The following is an 18,626-nucleotide window of genomic DNA, read 5'->3' on the forward strand; positions in this document are numbered from 1 at the left end:
ACAATTATTTCTGCTGGATAGACCCCTAGAAGCAGGATTGCTGTATCAGTGGATATGAATTTTATAAAAATATCCAACGAAAATTTTTTTAAGACTTTTTTTAGAGTAGTTTTAGGTTCATAGCAAAATTGAGAGGAAGGTAGAGATTTCCCATCTGCTCCCTTCCCCCTACACACGCATAGCCTCCTCCATTATCAACATGCCCCGCCAGAGTGGTACATTCATTGCAATTGATGAGCCTACATCCACACATTGGATTTGCGCTTTAAAAAGTCTGATAAACCTCCCCTCTCCACTCCACCCTTCAAGAAACCAATTTGCACCAATATACACGCACACCAACAGGAAAGTGGAGACAAAGTAATAATAATAATACATGCTCTCTGTAGAAAATCTAAAAATAGAGAAAAGGACTAGGAAGAAATTTAAAGTTGCCTGTCAGCCCCAACACCTAGAGATAACTGTATTGACCGTGTGGTGAATTTAATTTCAGCATGCAATTTCTACTGAAGTGGATGTTTGATACAGAGAAAAATCTCCCTCCACGTTGGCAAAGCAGAAAATACGATGGCGAAGCCAGAAAGAATTCCCTCATGTTCCTCTTTCCCAGGAAGTTAAGTGACAAATCTCGACTCTGTCCGGATCTTTGAAAAAATACAATTTAGCCTTCTCATCTCCATGGCAACCCAAGGCTCCTTTACCAACGCTCGGCTCTTGAGTGATTGACAGTGATGACATCCAATAGAATATTCTCACTTGCCATTTCCAACCAATTAGATGGAAGCGGGGGCCTAGGAGCGTTTCCATCGATGCAAAGGCGGGTAGCGCCTGTCTTACGTGTGTTTTGCGTCATTAGTGTGCGCCAAGGGCACGTTTGGCCCGCGTCGCCCTGGGGAGCGGCTCCTTTGTTTTCAGGGCCATGAGCTGCGCCCGGGCGGCGGCCGCTCGCTCGCTGTGGCGGCTGTGCACGGGCGCCCGGCAGCTTCTCTCAGGTAAAAGGCATGCGCAGCCGCCCCGCGCGCTGGGCCGGCGAGCCAGGGAATTTTCGCCAGCGGCGTTTGCCGGAGAGGTCACGGGGGACGCGTGTATACGTCACAGCGCTGCGACGGAGCGCGACTAGGAGGCTTGAAGCGCGGGGCCGCCGGCGGGGCGGGGCGTGGGGTGCGCTGCGAGAAGGCTGGTAGGGCGAGGGTGGTTCTCCGCAGGGATGCTCCCGGGCGTCCGTTCCGGGGGCCGCTTTGGGGAATGACGTATTTGCACGTCTGTGCTGTGACGTCACTGCAGATGTGGTCGGCGTTCCGGGCTGAGGACAGTGGGCGACCTTGAAAGCTCAGTGTCCCACGGTGTCATTGTAGCCTTCGCTCAGGGCCTCTCCAGGCCAAGGGCGGTCGTTTGACCAGCAGCATCGCCCCCCCAACCCAGCTTGTTAGAAATGCAGATTGTCAGGTCCCATCCTTGACCTCCGGGTCGCTGTGCCTGTCTCTTAACAAGACCTGCGAATGATCTGTGTGCAGTGTAAAGTTTAAGGAGCACCAGGGCGGGGGGAGAAGCGTGAGATTCGGAGTAGGAGATTTGGGTTTGGGTCCTGGCTTCTCTCCTCGTTTCATCTCAGAAAATTGTGAGGTCATTTTCTCAAAGTTAAATCATTCGTGTACCATCTTCAGGATCTTTGCCTTATAGCAATACCACTTGTGCTTTTAATTACTAAATGTGTTTTTTCTATAGCTGTGTTCCATTTTTAAATAATGTCACGGAAACTAAATCCTGAGGGTAAACGGAAAACCAGTATCGCCTGCCCAAAATAGAGTAATAAAAAATACGCTGAAAACAAAAAGGTACTAAATTATATTAGATACTGTTGCTTACCGAGGCTTGAACACAAGACTGTCTTTCTGGTAAAAAAGGGAGATCAGCAGGGGTTAGGAAGGTGTTCAAAATATACCAGCTGTCAGTAGAGACAGCCTCCTTGATGAAATCAAAAGGATTGGAAGAGAATTGAAAAGAGAATAACTCATTACACTGATGTTGTTTAATGCATGTCCATAGCCACTTAAGATCTTCCCATACTCCCCTTAAAACCTCCTAGGTACCACCATTGGGATGTGTTTCATACTTTGGGAAAGCATGAATATAAAATGATGCATTTGAGAGCTGCTAGCACTGGGCCTTAACTTTATTTTATGTTGTTTTAAAGTGTGTAACAATACAGGCAAAACTCAGGACTGTTGAACATGAATTTTAATGTTCCTTCGTTGAGCCAATGAGCATAACAGAATAAGAATCATTCTTTTCATTTATAAAGTTACTTTGCTTCCTATATCTTCTCTTCAGGATAACTCAGTAAGAAAAGTTTTATTACTGTATGTTTTCCCTTAAAAAGGACTAACCTGATTATTGCCAAGTTTATATTAAAAATCAGGTTATATTAACAACTGGATTATATGCTAAGTAAGAAAAGGTGATTCTGTATTTTAGAATGCAGTTTAAGAGTACATCATAAAGGCATAAAGATATTCAGTCTTTGACCCAGTAATTCTATTTCTGAGACGCTAAGGAAATAACCCCATTTATGAAAAGCTTCATATTTATTACATCATTATTTATATAGAGAAGAATTGGAAATAACCTAACTGTGTGACAATGGAAGTAATGTGTGATACTGGCTGACCTATTATATAGCCGTTAAAAATGACATTTACTCAGAAAAAGGCCAAAATAAAATATACTCAAATTTCAGTAATGATTACTTCTTACTGGTGGGATTATGGATGATTTTAATTTTCTTCTTTATAATTTTATATATTTTCCAAAGTTTCCACCATAAATAACTTGTAGTTAGATAAGAAATTTATTTTTAAATAATGCTCAGAATAAGTTTAAGGTAACTGAAAAAACAGCATAACAAATTGTACATAAAACATAATCTCGGTAGGAACACAAACAGGAGCGTAAGGAGATACGACAACTGTTCATACTGATTGCCTCTAGGGGGCAGCACCGTGGGGGATTTTTGTTGATTTCACCTTCCCGGTTTTCCAACTATAGTGGGAGAAGAGTATGTGTGTGTGTGTGCACATGTGCACACAATACTAAGAAAGTCTCCATTGCTTGCAGGATTTAATTCACATCCCTCAGCATGCTCTCCATGCCACAGGGACCCCAGATGACATTTTAAAAATGGAGCTATAATTCACATGCCATAAAATTCACCCTTTTAATTTGTACGACTCAGTGGTTTTTAGTACATTCACAAACTTGTACAGCCATCACCACTATCTAATTTCAGAACGATTTTACCCCAAAAGAAACCCTGTGCCAATTAGCAGTCACTCCCCATTTCCCCCTTTCCCAGCCTCTGTCAATCACTGATCTACGTTCAGTTTCTATTAATTTGTCTATTCTGGACATTTCATACAAATAGAATCACACAATGTGTGGCCTTTTGTGTCTGGTTCTTTAACTTAGCATAGTGTTTCAGGGTTCATCCATGTTGTAGCTTCCATCAGTGCTTCATTCCTTTTTATTGTCAAGTAATATTCTATTGTATGGCTGTACTACATTTTGTTTATCAATTGACGGGCATTTGAGTTTTCACTTTTTGGCTGTTGCGATTCATGCTACTATGAACATTCCTGTACAAGTTTTTGTGTGGACATATGTTTTCAATTCTTTTGAGTATATGTATACATATGTTCCATATCTATGAGTGGAATTGCTGAATCATATGGTAACTCTATTTTTAACTTTGTTTTTTTAATTTTTAATTTTTTCCTTTTTTCTCCCAAAGACCCCCAGTACATAGTTGTGTATTTTTAGTCGTGGATCCTTCTAGTTGTGGCATGTGGGATGCCGCCTCAACATGGCTTGATGAGCAGTGCCATGTCTGTGCCCAGGATTCAAACTGGTGAAACCCTGGGCTGCCGAAGCGTGGCGCATGAACTTAACCACTCGGCCACGGGGCCGGCCCCCTATTTTTAACTTTTTGAGGGATTATTTTGTGAAGCAGCTACACCATTTTACATTCTTAGCAGCAACATATGAGGGTTTCATTTTCTCCGTGTCCTCACCAACACTTGGAAATATCTGTCTTTTATTATAGCCATTCCAGTGGGTATAAAGTGGCATCTCATTGTGGCTTTGATTTGCATTTCCTTAATGACTGCTGATGTCAGGCGTCCTTTCATGTGCTTACTGGCCATTAGTATATCTTCTTTGGAGAAACAGCTAGTTAAATCTTTTGCCCATTTTTAAATTTGGTTATTTATTTATTGTTAAGTTGTAAGGGTTCTTTATATATTCTGGACACTAGTCCCCCAGATATATAATTTGCAAATATTTCCTCCTATGTGTTGTCTTTTTACTTTCTTGATGGTCTCCTTTGAACCACAAAAGTTTCAATTTGATCAAGTCCAGTTTCTCTCTTTTTTCTTCTGTTGTTTGTGTTTTTGGTGTCATAGTTAGTAAACCACTGCCTAATCCAAGGTCATGAAGATTTATACCTAAAAAAAAAGAAAAAGAAATGCTGATTCTGAATTGTCTGAGATTAGTGTTAGAGACAGGACATGTGTTTTCTGCCTCTAGCTCCATGTCCTTTCTGTGGTCCATTCCATGCTTTTTAAAGATACCTTGCAGAGATTGTGAAAGGATAGAAATGGCAAATATCACGATACCCAATCCTACACACGTTCCCCCCAAAATTACTTGTTAGTTGCCTAAATCTGGAAAGTGGTGCAGTGCTGGGAAATAGTCTAGTGTGTTCTGAATACGAATAGAATCCGACCCCTTCCCTACTGGGAGTCAGCTGTGTGTTTGAACGCATCTGTCGCTCAGCCTCTTGCTGTCTCTCAGTAAATGTTTTTGAGGAGTCCTGAGTTGTCTCTGAAGTCCTTTCCCATTGACGCGGCTTGGGGTGGGAGTAACAAATGAAAGAACAAGCAGACAAGGTTATTCTGAGAAATTCAGCGAGCTCATCATTTTTGGTTCCTGAGCCTCATCATCGGCAGGGAGATCAGTGTGATGGAACCTGCAGTCTGTGGACCTGGAGGCAAAAACTTGTGACAGGCTGCCTTGACCTTCTCAGATGGCTAAAATCATTCTCCACGTAACACCATGACTGTGGAGCACGGTGACCCGTTGTCTGATGGCACAGAGCTGAGCAGTACATTATACTTTGCAGAGCTCGGACTCTCCAGTTTCTTTTTTTTTTTTTTTTTTCCCGAGGAAGATCAGTCCTGAGCTAGCATCTGCTGCCAATCCTCCTCTTTTTGCTGAGGAAGACTGACCCTGAGCTAACATCCATGCCCATCTTCCTCTACTTTTTATATGTGGAACGCCTACCACAGCATGGCGTGCCAAGCGGTGCCATGTCCGCACCCGAGATCCGAACTGGCGAACCTCGGGCCGCCGAAGTGGAATGTGCACACTTAACCGCTGCGCCACCAGGCTGTCCCCACCAGTTTCTTGAGTCAAACATGCTCCGTGCGATGGAGCAGGCATTGCGGGGGAAGGAGTGCATCAGAGGTGGGTCCCCGCGCCTCAGCACTCCATGCGCACCCTCCTTTGTTTAGAGTGTGGCATGTAAAACCCCATCCAGTCGAAAAGTTCAAGTGCAGAACCACCCCGAATTCCACCAAGCCTGCCCCGTCACCCTGTGTCCAAAGCATCGGCTGGGAGGAGCATCCATGGTTTTGAAAGCTCCCTGAGGGGGTTTGGTGCACCCGGGGCTGGGAAGGAAGTGAGCTGGGAGGGGCGGGTGGACTGGAGAGCTGTGCCCGTCTAGAGGCAGCTGCCACGCTAAGTGCTCGGTCAGAAAACAGGCTCGGTATTTCCAGATCCCATACACTTAAAGTGACACCAGAAAGCCAGAAATCTTACTAAAGAGGTAAAATCTCCTGTGCTTTAAGTGTTGGTAGCTAATTCACTTTTTAAAAAAACACTGCAGGTTAAACAGAATACACTTAGGAGTGTATCCCACCCATGGGGAGCTCATTTGTGACCTTTGTTCTAAGGGCCCCCCTTCTGTCTGTGAAAGGAAATGTCTCAGTTTTACCTGAGAGTAACGAAGAATAAACACTTGCATTGCAGCTTATGGAAGAAGAATCGGTGTCAGATTTTGCAGTTCAAGAATGACCTTAGACAATATCAACTGGGCAGCTGTGGATCGAATAATCCGGGTGGATCATGCAGGTGAATATGGAGCCAACCGCATCTACGCAGGGCAGATGGCCGTCCTGGGCCGGACAAGCGTCGGGCCGGTCATTCAGGTGGGCACTCCTGTGTGTCTTTCAGCCTGACCTCCTGGACAGGGGTATCCAAAGGCCTTCAAGGAGCGAATCACATTCGCTCATGCATCCCCAAGGGAGGTGCTGTGCTCCCCAAGAGAGGGAACATTGGTTATTGCGGGGGGGCAGGGAAGGAAGAGGGAAATGCACAATATTCTTTATATGTACAGTGTCTCTGTAGTGTTAAAATGTCATGGGGGGGCGGGCAGTAAGGAACAAAGGGTTGACATTCACTGCATTAGGTGAAAGCACTGGCTGCCCAGAGGTGGTGATCCTGCCCCCAGCGGAAGTATATTGAGAGGCAGAGGGAGGGGCCTGGGCATCATAGTCACACAGATCCATGGTTCTCTTCCATCTGGTACTTGCATGACCTTGGGAAGTCACATGAGGACTCTGGGCCTCCATTTCCATATCTGCAAAATGGGCTGCTAACGCCTACCTCATTGGCTCTTCGAGAGGAATAAATGAGCTGGTGTGGAGCAGCTATTTCAGTGCCTGGCATGTAACAGACACTCAGCACAAGTTACATTGCCTGCTCTGAGTCCTTGGGCAAGGTGCTTAACCTCTCTGTGCCTCACTCTCTTCATCTGCATGATGGGGATAGTAACAGTCTGTCCTTCACAGACTCAGTGCGTTGCCTACAGAAGGCTATCGGACAGCACCTGGCACCTAGGAAGTGCCGTGTGTTGACTCTTGCTGTCATGCTCCCTTTCCCTCCGATGGAAGTGAGACTTCCCTTCTCGCAGCCTGGAAGGGAGTTGCACCATAGCTAATGTCCTGCCCTCCCCCTTTTTATGGGCTCCTGAAGCATCTCGTTTCTCGTGGGTGGTGACCCTCGTGGTATCATAGGCACGTGGTGGCTCTGAGGAGCCGTGGTCCGTGGCACGCGGCACGCTTCTCTGGAACTGAGATAACAGGCTCGTGTCTTGGTTCATTGGCACTCTCTTCTCTGTAGCCAGGATTCTTTCCAGTCTTGCTTCTTCCTTTGGTGACTCAGCCTGGAGCGGCAGTTTGCATCCCTTCTCTGTTCCCATTTTGCTTTCTTTCTCCCACGTGGACGTGGCGTGGAGCTTCCTTGGTATACAGCAGGCGGCCTCTATGGAATACTCGTGTTCTTACTTTTTATGTTTCTTACAGAAAATGTGGGATCAAGAAAAGGACCACTTGAAAAAGTTCAGTGAGTTGATGGTTACGTTCAGGGTGCGGCCGACGATTCTGATGCCCTTTTGGAACGTGGTGGGGTTCGCACTGGGTACGTGCCCATCCGGAAGAGCTTATGCGAGCTTAGGGATCTGGGAGGATTAACTGGCCGAAGTCCCGATTCCACAATTCTCGCTGTGTCCTCTTACAGCCTTTTTATTTACTGACTATTTTCCTAACGTTAAGTTCCCTGGCTTTTTTGTTTTACTTAAATTTATTTAAGATAGAGTCTTTACACCAGTACTTTCATAAATAGAAGGGACAGTAAAAATAAACACAACAGAGGGAAAAAAAATCTAGAGTGATGCAGGCGTGGCCGCATGTTCCCTGATAAAGGTTCAAAGCCTGAGTTTGCTCACTCTTCATAAGGGAGAAGCGTAAATGGTTCAGAAAAATCAAAGACAGACTCTCCCCACGTGAAGGCTTTCTCCTTGTCTTACTCAGAGGGTTAGAAAGAGCATTAAAAGAGAAAAGCATTCTTACTGTGTGACTCTGGGTTTACCGCTGTGACAGGCTACCACCTGAAACAGTAGTTCCCAACGGGGGCACGTTGCTCCTGAGGACACTTGGCAAGATCTGGGGACATCTCTGATTGTCACAACTGGGGATGCTACTGGCATGTAGTGAGTAGAGGCCAGGGATGCTGCTAAACATCCTACGATGCCTGGGACAACCCCACCACCAGGAATCAGCCAGCCGCAAAGTCCGTAGTGGCGAGGCTCACAAACCCTGACCTGGCTCGACTCCCTTCCCGGTCTCTGCCCCATCCCTCACTGCTCTGGATTTGACCCTCCAGGCGCGGGCACCGCGCTGCTCGGGAAGGAGGGCGCGATGGCCTGCACGGTGGCTGTGGAAGAGTCCATCGCACATCACTACAACAACCAGATCAGGACGCTGATGGAGGAGGACCCCGAAAAGTACGAGGAACTCCTGCAGGTGATTGACTGCACTCTGGAAGGGGGCTGACGTGCAATTTGGTAAGAAGAGAAAACAATAGAACGTTAGGGAACGATGCGGCCTTAGACATCTAGGTCAGTGCCTCATCTTGAAGGAAACGGAGGGGCCGCTGAAGCCGTGTGCTCTGGGCACGTGCTTGGGCAGAGCCGGGACCAGAACCCGTAGCCCAGGCCTGTACTCTGTCCTCTTCCAGGCCTTTGATAGGTCCTGAGCAAATGCTGCGAGCATGAACCCTTCAGGGTAAGTGAATGAGCAAGTAGATGTCCTCTGATAATTTTCCACTGTAAGTAAGGGACCGTTGAATTTTTTTAAGCCTGTATCAGAGGTTGGTGAACCATGGCTGTGGCTGCCCACCTGTTTCTGTGAGTGAAGTTTGATTGGAGCACAGCCACGCCCATTCGTCTGCACGGCCATGGCTGCTGTCCCCTCTCCCGTGGCAGAGATGACTGGTTGAGACAGGGGCCTTCCAGCCCGCAAAGAAAGTTTGCCTCCTCTCAGACGATACTGCAAGGCCTTAGCCTCCAAAATAAGACAGACGGCAGGAGAGCTGAATGCTGACCCGCTTCGATTTCTTTTCATTTAACCAGGTGATAAAGAAATTCCGGGATGAAGAGCTTGAGCACCACGACACAGGCCTCGAACATGACGCGGAACTGGTGGGCATCCCCCTACTGTCTGCCCGGGCTGCTTTGGGGCCTGACTTGGAAGGTTGGGGGGCGGGAAAGTTTCTGTTCCCAGAAAAGTAGATTTCAAAGTGACCGCAAAAGAAAGTAAGCCAGAAAGCAAGCCCGCGCTCTGTCCCCAGAGGGATCTTGTTTGTCGCTTCCTCCCGTACCCTCCGCCCCAGCAGCTGCTTTTCCCTTCCAGCGAGCAGCTGGGTGATTCACATGTTTTGGCAGAAGCAGAGGCATTCCAATCTTTTGAATAGGTTTTTCTTCCAATTTAAAATAAATTGTGGGGCCAGCCCAGTGGCACAGCGGTTAAGTTCTCAAGTTCCGCTTCGGCGGCCTGGGCTTCACTGGTTCGGATCCCAGGCGTGGACCTACGCACCACTTGTCAGGCCATGCTATGACAGGTGTCCCACATATAAAGTAGAGGAAGACAGGCATGGATGTTAGCTCAGGGCCAATCTTCCTCAGCAAAAAAAAAGGATTGCCGGCAGATGTTAGCTCAGGGCTAATCTTCCTCAAAAATAATAATAATAATAATAAAATAAAGTAAGTTTTTTTCTTAGATCTTATTTCTTATCCAGAGAAGTCTCACCCCTGCCATGCCACGCTAGCGTCTTACAGCTGAAACAGAACATATAACATGTTTCTTTTGCTTGCTTCTTGTTTTTAACAGGCTCCAGCATATGCCATTCTCAAGAGCATTATCCAGGTCGGATGCAGAGTGGCGATATATTTATCAGAAAGATACTGAAGTATGTCCACTTCTCCTTGTCTATGAAAGATGATGGTAATTTAACAAGTGCCACTGGCAGAAAAGGAAATGCACAATTATTGTTACGTGAATTTTGTTGATAAACGGCGAGAGGTTTTTTTTGTTAATAAAACTCTCCAGTGTGGATTCTTTTCTCTGCTGCGTCATGCCATAAGGCTGACGGTTCACCAGCTGCATTCTAGTTTCAGCAAACAAAGTTTAGCCTTGTTTGGTCCATTGTTAATTTTTCCTCAAAACATCAAGAATGAATCATTAAGAAAGTAACAGGAGGGGCCGGCCCTGTGGGGCAGCGGTTAAGTTCGCACGTTCTGCTTCTCGGCGGCCCGGGGTTCGCTGGTTCGGATCCTGGGTATGGACATGGCACCGCTTGTCAAGCCATGCTGTGGCAGGCGTCCCACATATAAAGTAGAGGAAGATGGGCACGGATGTTAGCTCAGGGCCAGTCTTCCTCAGCCAAAAGAGGAGGATTGGCAGCAGCTGTTAGCTCAGGGCTAATCTTCCTCAAAAAAAAAAAATAAATAAAACTTTTAAAAAAAAGAAAGTAACAGGAATCTTCACGAGAAAAAAAAAATTGTTGAGTTTACTGGTGACAAGAGGTAATTTAAAACATGAGGGCATTTAAGATGGAAAAGCAAGACTGTCACGTCCATCGGGTGAGTGGAGGACTGTCGTCGTTTCCATTTTGAATTGTAGAGTGAGAGCGGGTTACTTCCGTCATAGAATATACTACATTGTGGATTATTTAATTGTCTGTGATCAGGTGAGGCTGTCTTCTGATACTAATTGCGGTAAATTAAACACGGGAGAGGAGAGTTAGAGACACCCTTTGGTGCTGGGTTACACCCACACGTCTGTAGGAGGGTTTGTGCCGTCGGTTAACAGCTGAAAAGCCAAGTTCCTGTGCAGTTGCTGCGTCGTGCCTGCGTTATTTTATAAGTGTGCATTTTATGTCTTTCCTCTCTCAGACTGTGAGCTCATGGAGGGCAGAACGTCTTTTCCGGTTCCTGGTACATTTAGCCGTACTGTACACAGGGACTGTATGAGTCCCTATTCAGAGAGATGATTTGCAGCTATTTTCTTCTTTGCTGTGGGTCTTTTTTTCACTTTCTCTTTTTTAATCTTTATTTTTATTTTTTGTTTTGTTTTTTCTTTTTTGAGGAAGATTAGCCCTGAGCTAACATCTGCCAGCAATCCTCCTCTTTTTGCTGGGGAAGACTGGCCCTGAGCTAACATCCGTGCCCATCTTCCTCTACGTTATATGTGGGATGCCCACCACAGCATGGCTTCCCAAGCGGTGCCATGTCCGCACCCGGGATCCGAACCGGGGAACCCCGGGCCGCCGAAGCGGAACATGCGAACTTAACTGCTCTGCCACTGGGCTGGCCCCTTTTTTTTTACTTTCTTAATGGTGTTCTTTAAAGCACAAAAGTTTATTTTGGCGAAGCCTAATTTATCTGTTTTTTCTTTTGTTGCTCGTGCTTTTCTGTTGTATCTGAGAAACTGTTGCCTAATCGAAGGTCACACAGATTTACCCGTATGTTTTCTTTTAAGAGCCGTGGAGTTTAGTGTTACCATTTAGATTTTTAGTCTGTTTTGAGGTCAGTTTTTGTATGTGCTGTGAAGTAGGGGTCCAAACTCCTCCTTTTGCATGTGGCTGTCTAGCCTGTGGGGTTTTTTAAATCATCAGCAAGAAGCAAAGAGAATGACCTTCCTTCCATTCACCTGTACACTTTAAAGGGTGAATTTCACAGTGTGTGAATCTACGGCAATAAAAAATAGAGGATTTATAGTTTTATGTGTATTTGGAAGCAAACCTAGGCTGTTGACTGGGGAAATGGTGTGTTCAACGTGCCACCCTTCAAGCCAGCAGAGCACATAGAGGCCGTAGCTTCTGAGATGCTGGCGTTGTTCCCGCCCTCCTGTATCGAAGCTACTTTCCTAAGGTTTGCAGTCTTTGAAGACACACTGTACAATCCCGATTAAAGGCCCAGATTCGCTGCTGTTTGTTTAGCATCCCCTTCAGAATCCATGGCTGCTGTCTTATGCTTCTGAGATCTTCCAGCACAAGACTAGAGAGATTTTCTGATTCCTCCTTTGATTTAATTCCATTACAGCTTGTCCTCGTGTATTCACGAGGTAATCTCGTCTTTCCCTTACTTCACTGCTCTGACCTTTCAGGGGAAATGTGATTTTAAAATTGGACCCCATCCAAAGATGATGCCAGGATGACAAAGGGTGTTATTCTTGCAAGCAGCGTAGTTCCAAAGAGGACATCTGCGCTGTCTAGTTCTTTGTACGTGTGTTGGATTTCCTTGCTACTCAGAGTGCGGTCCACGGACCAGCCGCAGTGGTGTCGCCTGGGAGGGTGTTCGAAGTGCAGAATGTGGGGCTCCTCCCCGGAGCTGCTGAATCAGAATCTGCATGTAACAAGATGTGGTGATCTTAAAGTATGTCCACACATTCCTTGATGCTCCCCTGGCCTGGAGTGTGGGCTGTACTTAAGTGACTTGTTTCTAAGAAACAGAATGTGGCAGAAATGATGGCGTGTGACTTCCAAGGCTGCCAGGTCATGTAAGACATTACAGCTTGTGCCCTTCCCTCTAGGATCACTCTCTGGGGGAAGCCAGTGCCACGTGGTGAGGACACGCAAGTAGTTAATCTCTGGAGAGGGTCTCATGGCCAAGAACTGAGGCCTCCTGCCAACAGCCATGTTTGTGTGGCCTCTCGGAGGTGAAGCCTTCAGCCCCGACAAGCCTTCAGATGACAGCAGCCTCAGGAGAAACCCGGAGCCAGAGTCACCCAGCGAAGTCACGCCTGCATTCCTGACCCTCAGCAGCCACATTAGATAATAAACGTTTGCTGTTTGCAGCCGCTGGGTTTCGGGGTGGTTTGTTACCCGGCACTAGGTAACTGATCCAGACATCTCCAGGTGGTCTGGAAGCACATTCATGTTTGAGAAGCACGGAACTAGATCTTGAACTCCTGGAAGGCAGAGGCCATCGTAGTCATTCCCGTATCCTCAGAGTTTGGCACAGTGCCTGGCAGTCGCTAAATTTTTGTGCACCAACCACAAGATTGCCCTGTTTCTAAAAGAAGTTTCTGTAAGAAATAACGCATGTGTGCACATGGTGAAATACTCTGACAGTGCTAGAGGGTCTTCACAGCGACAGGGGGTCTCCCTGCAGACAGCTGGAGTAAGTAAGGCAAACCTGGCCGCTTGCCTTACTTTGCGGTTACCTGTTAGCAGTCGGCCACAAACGACAGTACGTTGTTTTCTTTCTTTTTTTCTCACTTTTCAGAATACCTCAAAATCAAATATCTGCGTTTAAAAAAAAAAACAAAAAACCTTCCAAACTTATCCCCTAGAAGTGACCATTAATAATAATTCATCGTGTTCTTTCCAGACTCTCAAAATCTGTCATCCATCCGTGTCTGTGTTTGGGTTTGGGTTACTCCTAAATGGAAGAACATTGTGCATCTTGACCTACCATTCGTGTTTTCATTTAGTGATCTGTGTTGGCCATCTTTCCCAAGTCAGTACGTATAGATCTCCCTTGTTCCTCCAATTGGTGCAACACTCTTCCATGTGACAGCAGAGCTACAAGGAGGACCACCACACTGCTGGCCCCTCCCCACGGGCTGTCCTATCTGCCTCCTCCTGAATGCTCAGGCCCCGCACTGGACACGTGCTCACCTGTCCCCTCGAGGAGGAGGCGATGGAGGCAGAGTCCTCCAGGGGATGGAGGCCTTACCCCCTAGGCCGCTCCGCCTCTTGTTTCCTCTCTTCCCTTATCGGCGGACGTTTGGGTTATTATTACAGAATTTGGGGACCTCTAATGCTGCAACGGGCCCCCATGGAACACAGTCTCCATGGAGTTTGAGGAGGAGGGACCCCTCGGGGCTCCTGACCTTTTGCAGATGGCATACCTCCTTGAGAGTACGATAAGCGCGCTGGAGCCTCTCCCAGGCCCTCCTAAGACCTCTTGATCCAGGCGACCCGAAAAGGAAACATGACCTTTCCCAACCGAGGGGAACAAAAGAAAGCTTTCCTCAAAACCGCGCTCTCCAGCTCTGCGGGAGCACAAAGCGCTTTTCCGCGGACCATGTTCATTTTCAAAGCTTTAAAAGGCCCCTCTTGCCCTCGGGGCCGCGCTTCCTCCCGCGGCTGCCTCCCGACTGGCAGCCCCGCCGGGGGGGATGCTGCGCGCGGCTCCTTTGAGCCCGGGCGGGACCCGAACGCCCGCTTCCTCCCGCGCGGCCACCGGAGGGCGCGCTCGGCCCGGACTCCCCAGGCGGGCCCGCCGCCAGCTCGCCAGTCCTTTCCAGAAGGTCGCAGGGACACCGCCTGGCGAGCAAGGCCGGCAGTGGCTACGTGTAATGCTAATCTGGCGCCAATAATCCCACCTCCTGGTCCCCGCTGGTGGCCGGGAGTGGCATGTCTCATTCGGGCATTCGACCCGAGCGTCCTCATCAGGGAGGAGGCATTCCCTTCATCAGGGAAGGGAGAGAGGGAACCCGGGGGGAGGCTGCCTCGTCTCTGCCTCGCTGAACGACATGGAGAACTCAGCTCCCAGCACCGAGCGGAGGCCGAGAGGCAGCCCTGGGAGATTCTGCACGGGTCCCCCTGCTCGCACACGCCCTCCCCCGCCCCGCATGCGCAGCGCTTTTCCTGCTGGAGGCTCTTTGCCCTGCCACGCCCTCATCTCCCAGGGGAAGTCTTCCCGGACCCCCTTCTCCCCTCCCTACCCCCTTGGGACCGTTGTTACCAGCTGGCCTGCCATCTCTCCAGCCTGGCGGGGAACTTCTCCAGTTCCACTGGGGTCCCCAGCACCCGGGGCGTGGCAGGCCCGCAGCCGCCGTCTGATTAACTCATCTAAGCTGAGTGATCACGCGGACTCATAGCATGGCCCAGAAGGAATGGAGACAAGCAGTTACAAGTAGGGACAGACCAGCCCGATCTCAACATGAACACGCTTGGAAACTTCTCGATCAAAGTCTGAAGTGGGAAAGGAAGGTCACCCCTGTGCGTGTCCCTCAGTCCTCTTGTCCATCTGCATCCGAACCGGGCATGAGCCTGACATTTAAGCCGTGACCATGTCTCAACTCTTCTCTTTGGAAATGCTTTCTATTTATTGTCTCTGTGTTCTGTTTTTTGAGAATTTCTCTTCTTGATCCTTTCTTCTTTTTTTTTTTTTTAAAAAAAAGAAATCTCAATTCTATTTCCAGGGTTATGCAGAATTTCCTAATGCTTAATCCTGGAATTCTTAACTAGGCATGCACATAAGAATAAACTCTTAAGATTAAAAAAAAAAAAAATTCAGATGTTGCTGCTCCACCCCGTCCAACGGAAGCAGAAGCTGCTGGGCTGGGCCTCAGGGATGCTGTATTTGAAAAGCTCCCACGGGGGCTGGACGTGCAGCCCTGGTTCAGAATCAGTGGCTTAATCCCACAACGGCCGTTAAGCTAAATCTACCCCCAAAAGATGCTTTTCTCCTACTTTTCTGGGGCTGATTCAGATTTCCATTCTGTCCCACTTTTCCTGCACTGTTTTCTGGTAAGATGTGACTTGTTCCCATTTTCTCCAGCCCATTCAGTGCCATGACAGCTGGAAACATGTTCCAGACCATCAGTAGATACAATGGTGAAGGGCAATGCTCCTTGTTCTGCCGGGGGTAGAGGGGGCAGTCTTTGTGGTATTTTCCATGCCTAACTTCCAAGTGACTTTAACGAAACGATAAAAAATTGTATGGAGATGCCATCTGTTGCACTTACTTGCCGATGTTCTGTATGCATGTGTGTTTAAATAAGACAACACGGGCGTTAAAAGAATAACTATCTTACTTATTTATTCGGCTGCTTTAACGGGGCATATGATTCTAAGTGCTGTGGAATAAAAGAATTTTAGAACATGAAATTCCCATTCCTCCCTTAGATCATTTAGAGACATAAAACATCTCACCTTTGGTTGTAATAGGAAGTTATTAGCTCTGTTAAATGAGAAATGAAATCATTTTCTTCAGGTATGGTTTGATCCAGGAGCTCAACCCAAACACCTGGCTTCTCTCTCTCTCCTCTCTGTTTTCCACGGTATTGAAATTAGGCTCCCAATGGCCTTCCTGATGTGTGGCAGCAGAATCGCTGTGGGACTTCCACACCTCACCTCCTAACATCCCTCCACCCACAAGAAGGGTGAGGGGCTTCTCCTCTACCTTCTGCGGAAGAGAAAGAACAGCGTACTCCCAGAATCCACCACACATGCCCCTCTCCACCTCTAGCCTCGTTTTTCTCTAATCAGGTCACAGTCCTGGCCCTGACCAATCACAGTGGCCTGGGGGATTGTGGTGCTCTCATTGGCCAGGCCTGGTCACGTGGTCACCCCCAAAGCTGGAGGAGCGGGACAACTCCGCCCGACCCACGTGGGCTGACAGTAGGGCGGCGGCGCTTCCTCCCAAGGAGAAGGGAGAACAGATGTTGGGCAGGTGCCGAGGCCAGATGTGCCCTGAGCCCCGAAGCTTGTGATGGAGGCAGGACTCCCGTGGATGTCGCTGGGGCGGCGGGTTCAGGATGGCCCCGAGCAGGGAAGACAGAGACCAGGGGCACAGTACTATGGGGCTCCCCTCGAGGGTGGAGGGGACCTGGCTGAGGGCTCTGCGGGGACCCAGAGGCAGCGTGGCATGAATGGTCTACATGCCCCGGGTGTGAATTCTCGCTCTGCCACTTACCAGGTATTAGCTAACCTCTCTGTGCCTTCATCTCCCCACTTGTGGAATGACTGCACCTGCGTTGTCGTGGTCGAACCTGCAAACAATCCACGAGGAAGCCGGTCACAAAGGACCACGGGTTACCTGATTCCATTTGCGTGAGATGTCCAGAATGGCAAAGTTATAGAGACAGAAGGTAGGTTAGTGAATGCCTAGGGCTGGGAGTGATGGAGGTGGCGGGGTGTGCGTGTGTGTGTGTGTGTGTGTGTCACAGCTAAGGGATTCAGGGTTTCTTTAGGGGGTAATTAAACTGTTCTAAAATTGACTGTGTGATGGTTGCACAACTCTGTGAATAGACTAAAAGCCACTGAATCGTACACTCTAAATCGGTGAATTGTGTGGTGTGTGAATTCTCTCTCAGTAAACTGTGGGTTTTTTTAAAGGTGTATGGTCATGCGCCCAGCACGTCCCCTCTGCCTGCCCCGTCAGGCCTGGGGGTCACAGCAGCTTCCGACTGTCACAGGCCCTTGGGGCTTCACCATTTATGAGGTTTCCGTTCCCTTCATCTTGCCCTCGCCTTTCTGAACAGCCCCATCCTTTAACTCCCTGCAGTTTCCCCTTTTGAGAGTGCCTCTCCTTCCTGCCAGGGCCCTGGCTGCACAGAAGGGCCTCTCCAGAAGCAGAGCAGAACCTGTTGGCTAATCAGGAGGGACTTGTGATGGTCAATTTTATAACGTCCACTTGACTGGGTCGTGAGGCGCCCAGACATCTGGTCAGACATTATTCTGGGCGTGTCTGTGAGGATGTTTCTGGATGGGGTTAACCTTTGAATGGGTAGATTGAGTAAAGCAGATTGCCCTTCCCAATGTGGGTGGGCCTCGTCCAATCAGTTGAAGACCTGAATGGAACAGAAAGGCTGATCCTGCTGAAAGTAAAAGGGAACTCCTCCTGCCTGCTGAACTGGGACGTCGATCTTCTCCTGCCTTTGGCCTCAAACTGAAACGTTGGCTCTCCTTGGGTCTGGAGTCACCAACTTTCGGACGAGACCTCCCCCATCGGCTCTCCTGGGTCTCCAGCTTGCCCACTGCAGATCTGGGACTTCCCAGCCTCCGTAATCACATGGGCCAGTTCCCTGTAACAAATCTCTTTCTTTCTCTTTCTACATCCTATTGGTTCTGTTTCTCTGAGGAACCCTGACTAATACAGGACCTGCAGGAAAGATGAGTCAATAGGGGACTTTCAGGCTGAATGACTAGGAAAAGGATCCAAAGAGGGGACAGAAATCAGGGACTCCAATTAAGGGAAGTCGACTGCTTTGGGGAGAAGAAGTTCTTTTTCATTCACAAGCATTTATTTAGCACCTGCCCTGTGCCAAATAGAGTGCCGGCCACTGGGGATTAAGAGATCCACCTGGTTCCTAAATTAGATGCCAAAAATCCATCCTTGACTATCGTCAGCCTCACCCTCAACATCAAATTAATCTTAAAATCCATAATCTTGCCTCCCTGAATTCTCTCAAACCCATTTCCTCGGCAGGTAGAGAGGACTCTCATTGGCATCGCCATCTGCATCCTTTAGATCCACGACGTTTAGTAATGACTTCACTCAGAGTCCGAGAGGCCCATGGAAATAGCTGAGGCGTCTGAAGAATTACTGTATGTGAAATTAGGAAGTAGAAAGTCGTTGGGATTGATCCGAGTATATAGACGTAAAGCATATTCCGCAATTCTGTATTATTTAAGGCGAGAAGGCAGGGTGTTGCTAAAATGTTGATGTTTGTTGGGAGATGACATGGTGTCCAAAGGAAAATTACCTGCAATTTTTCTATAAAATGTCGAAACAGGGCCTAGAGTGGAAAGAAGCTGAGAAGGGGGGTAAGAGCATCTTCAGAGAGGGAGAAAAAGACGCCCCTCCTGGGTGACAGCTACGGCTGAGAGTCCGGCCTCCTGGGGGTCACTCCGTACGTACTTCATACTCTCTCCCCATCTGAGGGGGGGCGACCTTAAGAAAGCCACTCCAGGAAGGGAGCGCTTGGACCACCGGC

The 18,626-nt window shown here is 48.1% G+C and overlaps 1 protein-coding gene across 4 annotated transcripts; it reads left to right on the forward strand.

Moving 5' to 3' along the window:
- Positions 1–832: 832 nt before the first annotated feature.
- Positions 833–12,749, forward strand: COQ7 (coenzyme Q7, hydroxylase). Of its 4 annotated transcripts, none has more exons than XM_070566633.1 (8): positions 1,088–1,180; positions 1,726–1,835; positions 6,085–6,263; positions 7,419–7,533; positions 8,278–8,417; positions 9,026–9,094; positions 9,783–9,861; positions 12,486–12,749. In XM_070566633.1, the coding sequence occupies exons 3-7, from the start codon at positions 6,126–6,128 to the stop codon at positions 9,858–9,860; spliced, it is 540 nt and encodes a 179-aa protein (XP_070422734.1). In that variant the 5' UTR covers positions 1,088–1,180; positions 1,726–1,835; positions 6,085–6,125; the 3' UTR covers position 9,861; positions 12,486–12,749. The 4 variants fall into 4 exon arrangements, with proteins under 4 accessions (XP_070422731.1, XP_070422734.1, XP_070422732.1 ...); XM_070566632.1 differs by having other exon boundaries at positions 1,120–1,161; XM_070566630.1 differs by lacking the exons at positions 1,088–1,180; positions 1,726–1,835 and adding an exon at positions 833–992.
- The last annotated feature ends 5,877 nt before the right edge of the window (positions 12,750–18,626 follow it).

The sequence above is a fragment of the Equus przewalskii genome, chromosome 12 (genome assembly GCF_037783145.1).
Source record: "Equus przewalskii isolate Varuska chromosome 12, EquPr2, whole genome shotgun sequence".
Lineage (NCBI taxonomy): Eukaryota > Metazoa > Chordata > Mammalia > Perissodactyla > Equidae > Equus > Equus przewalskii.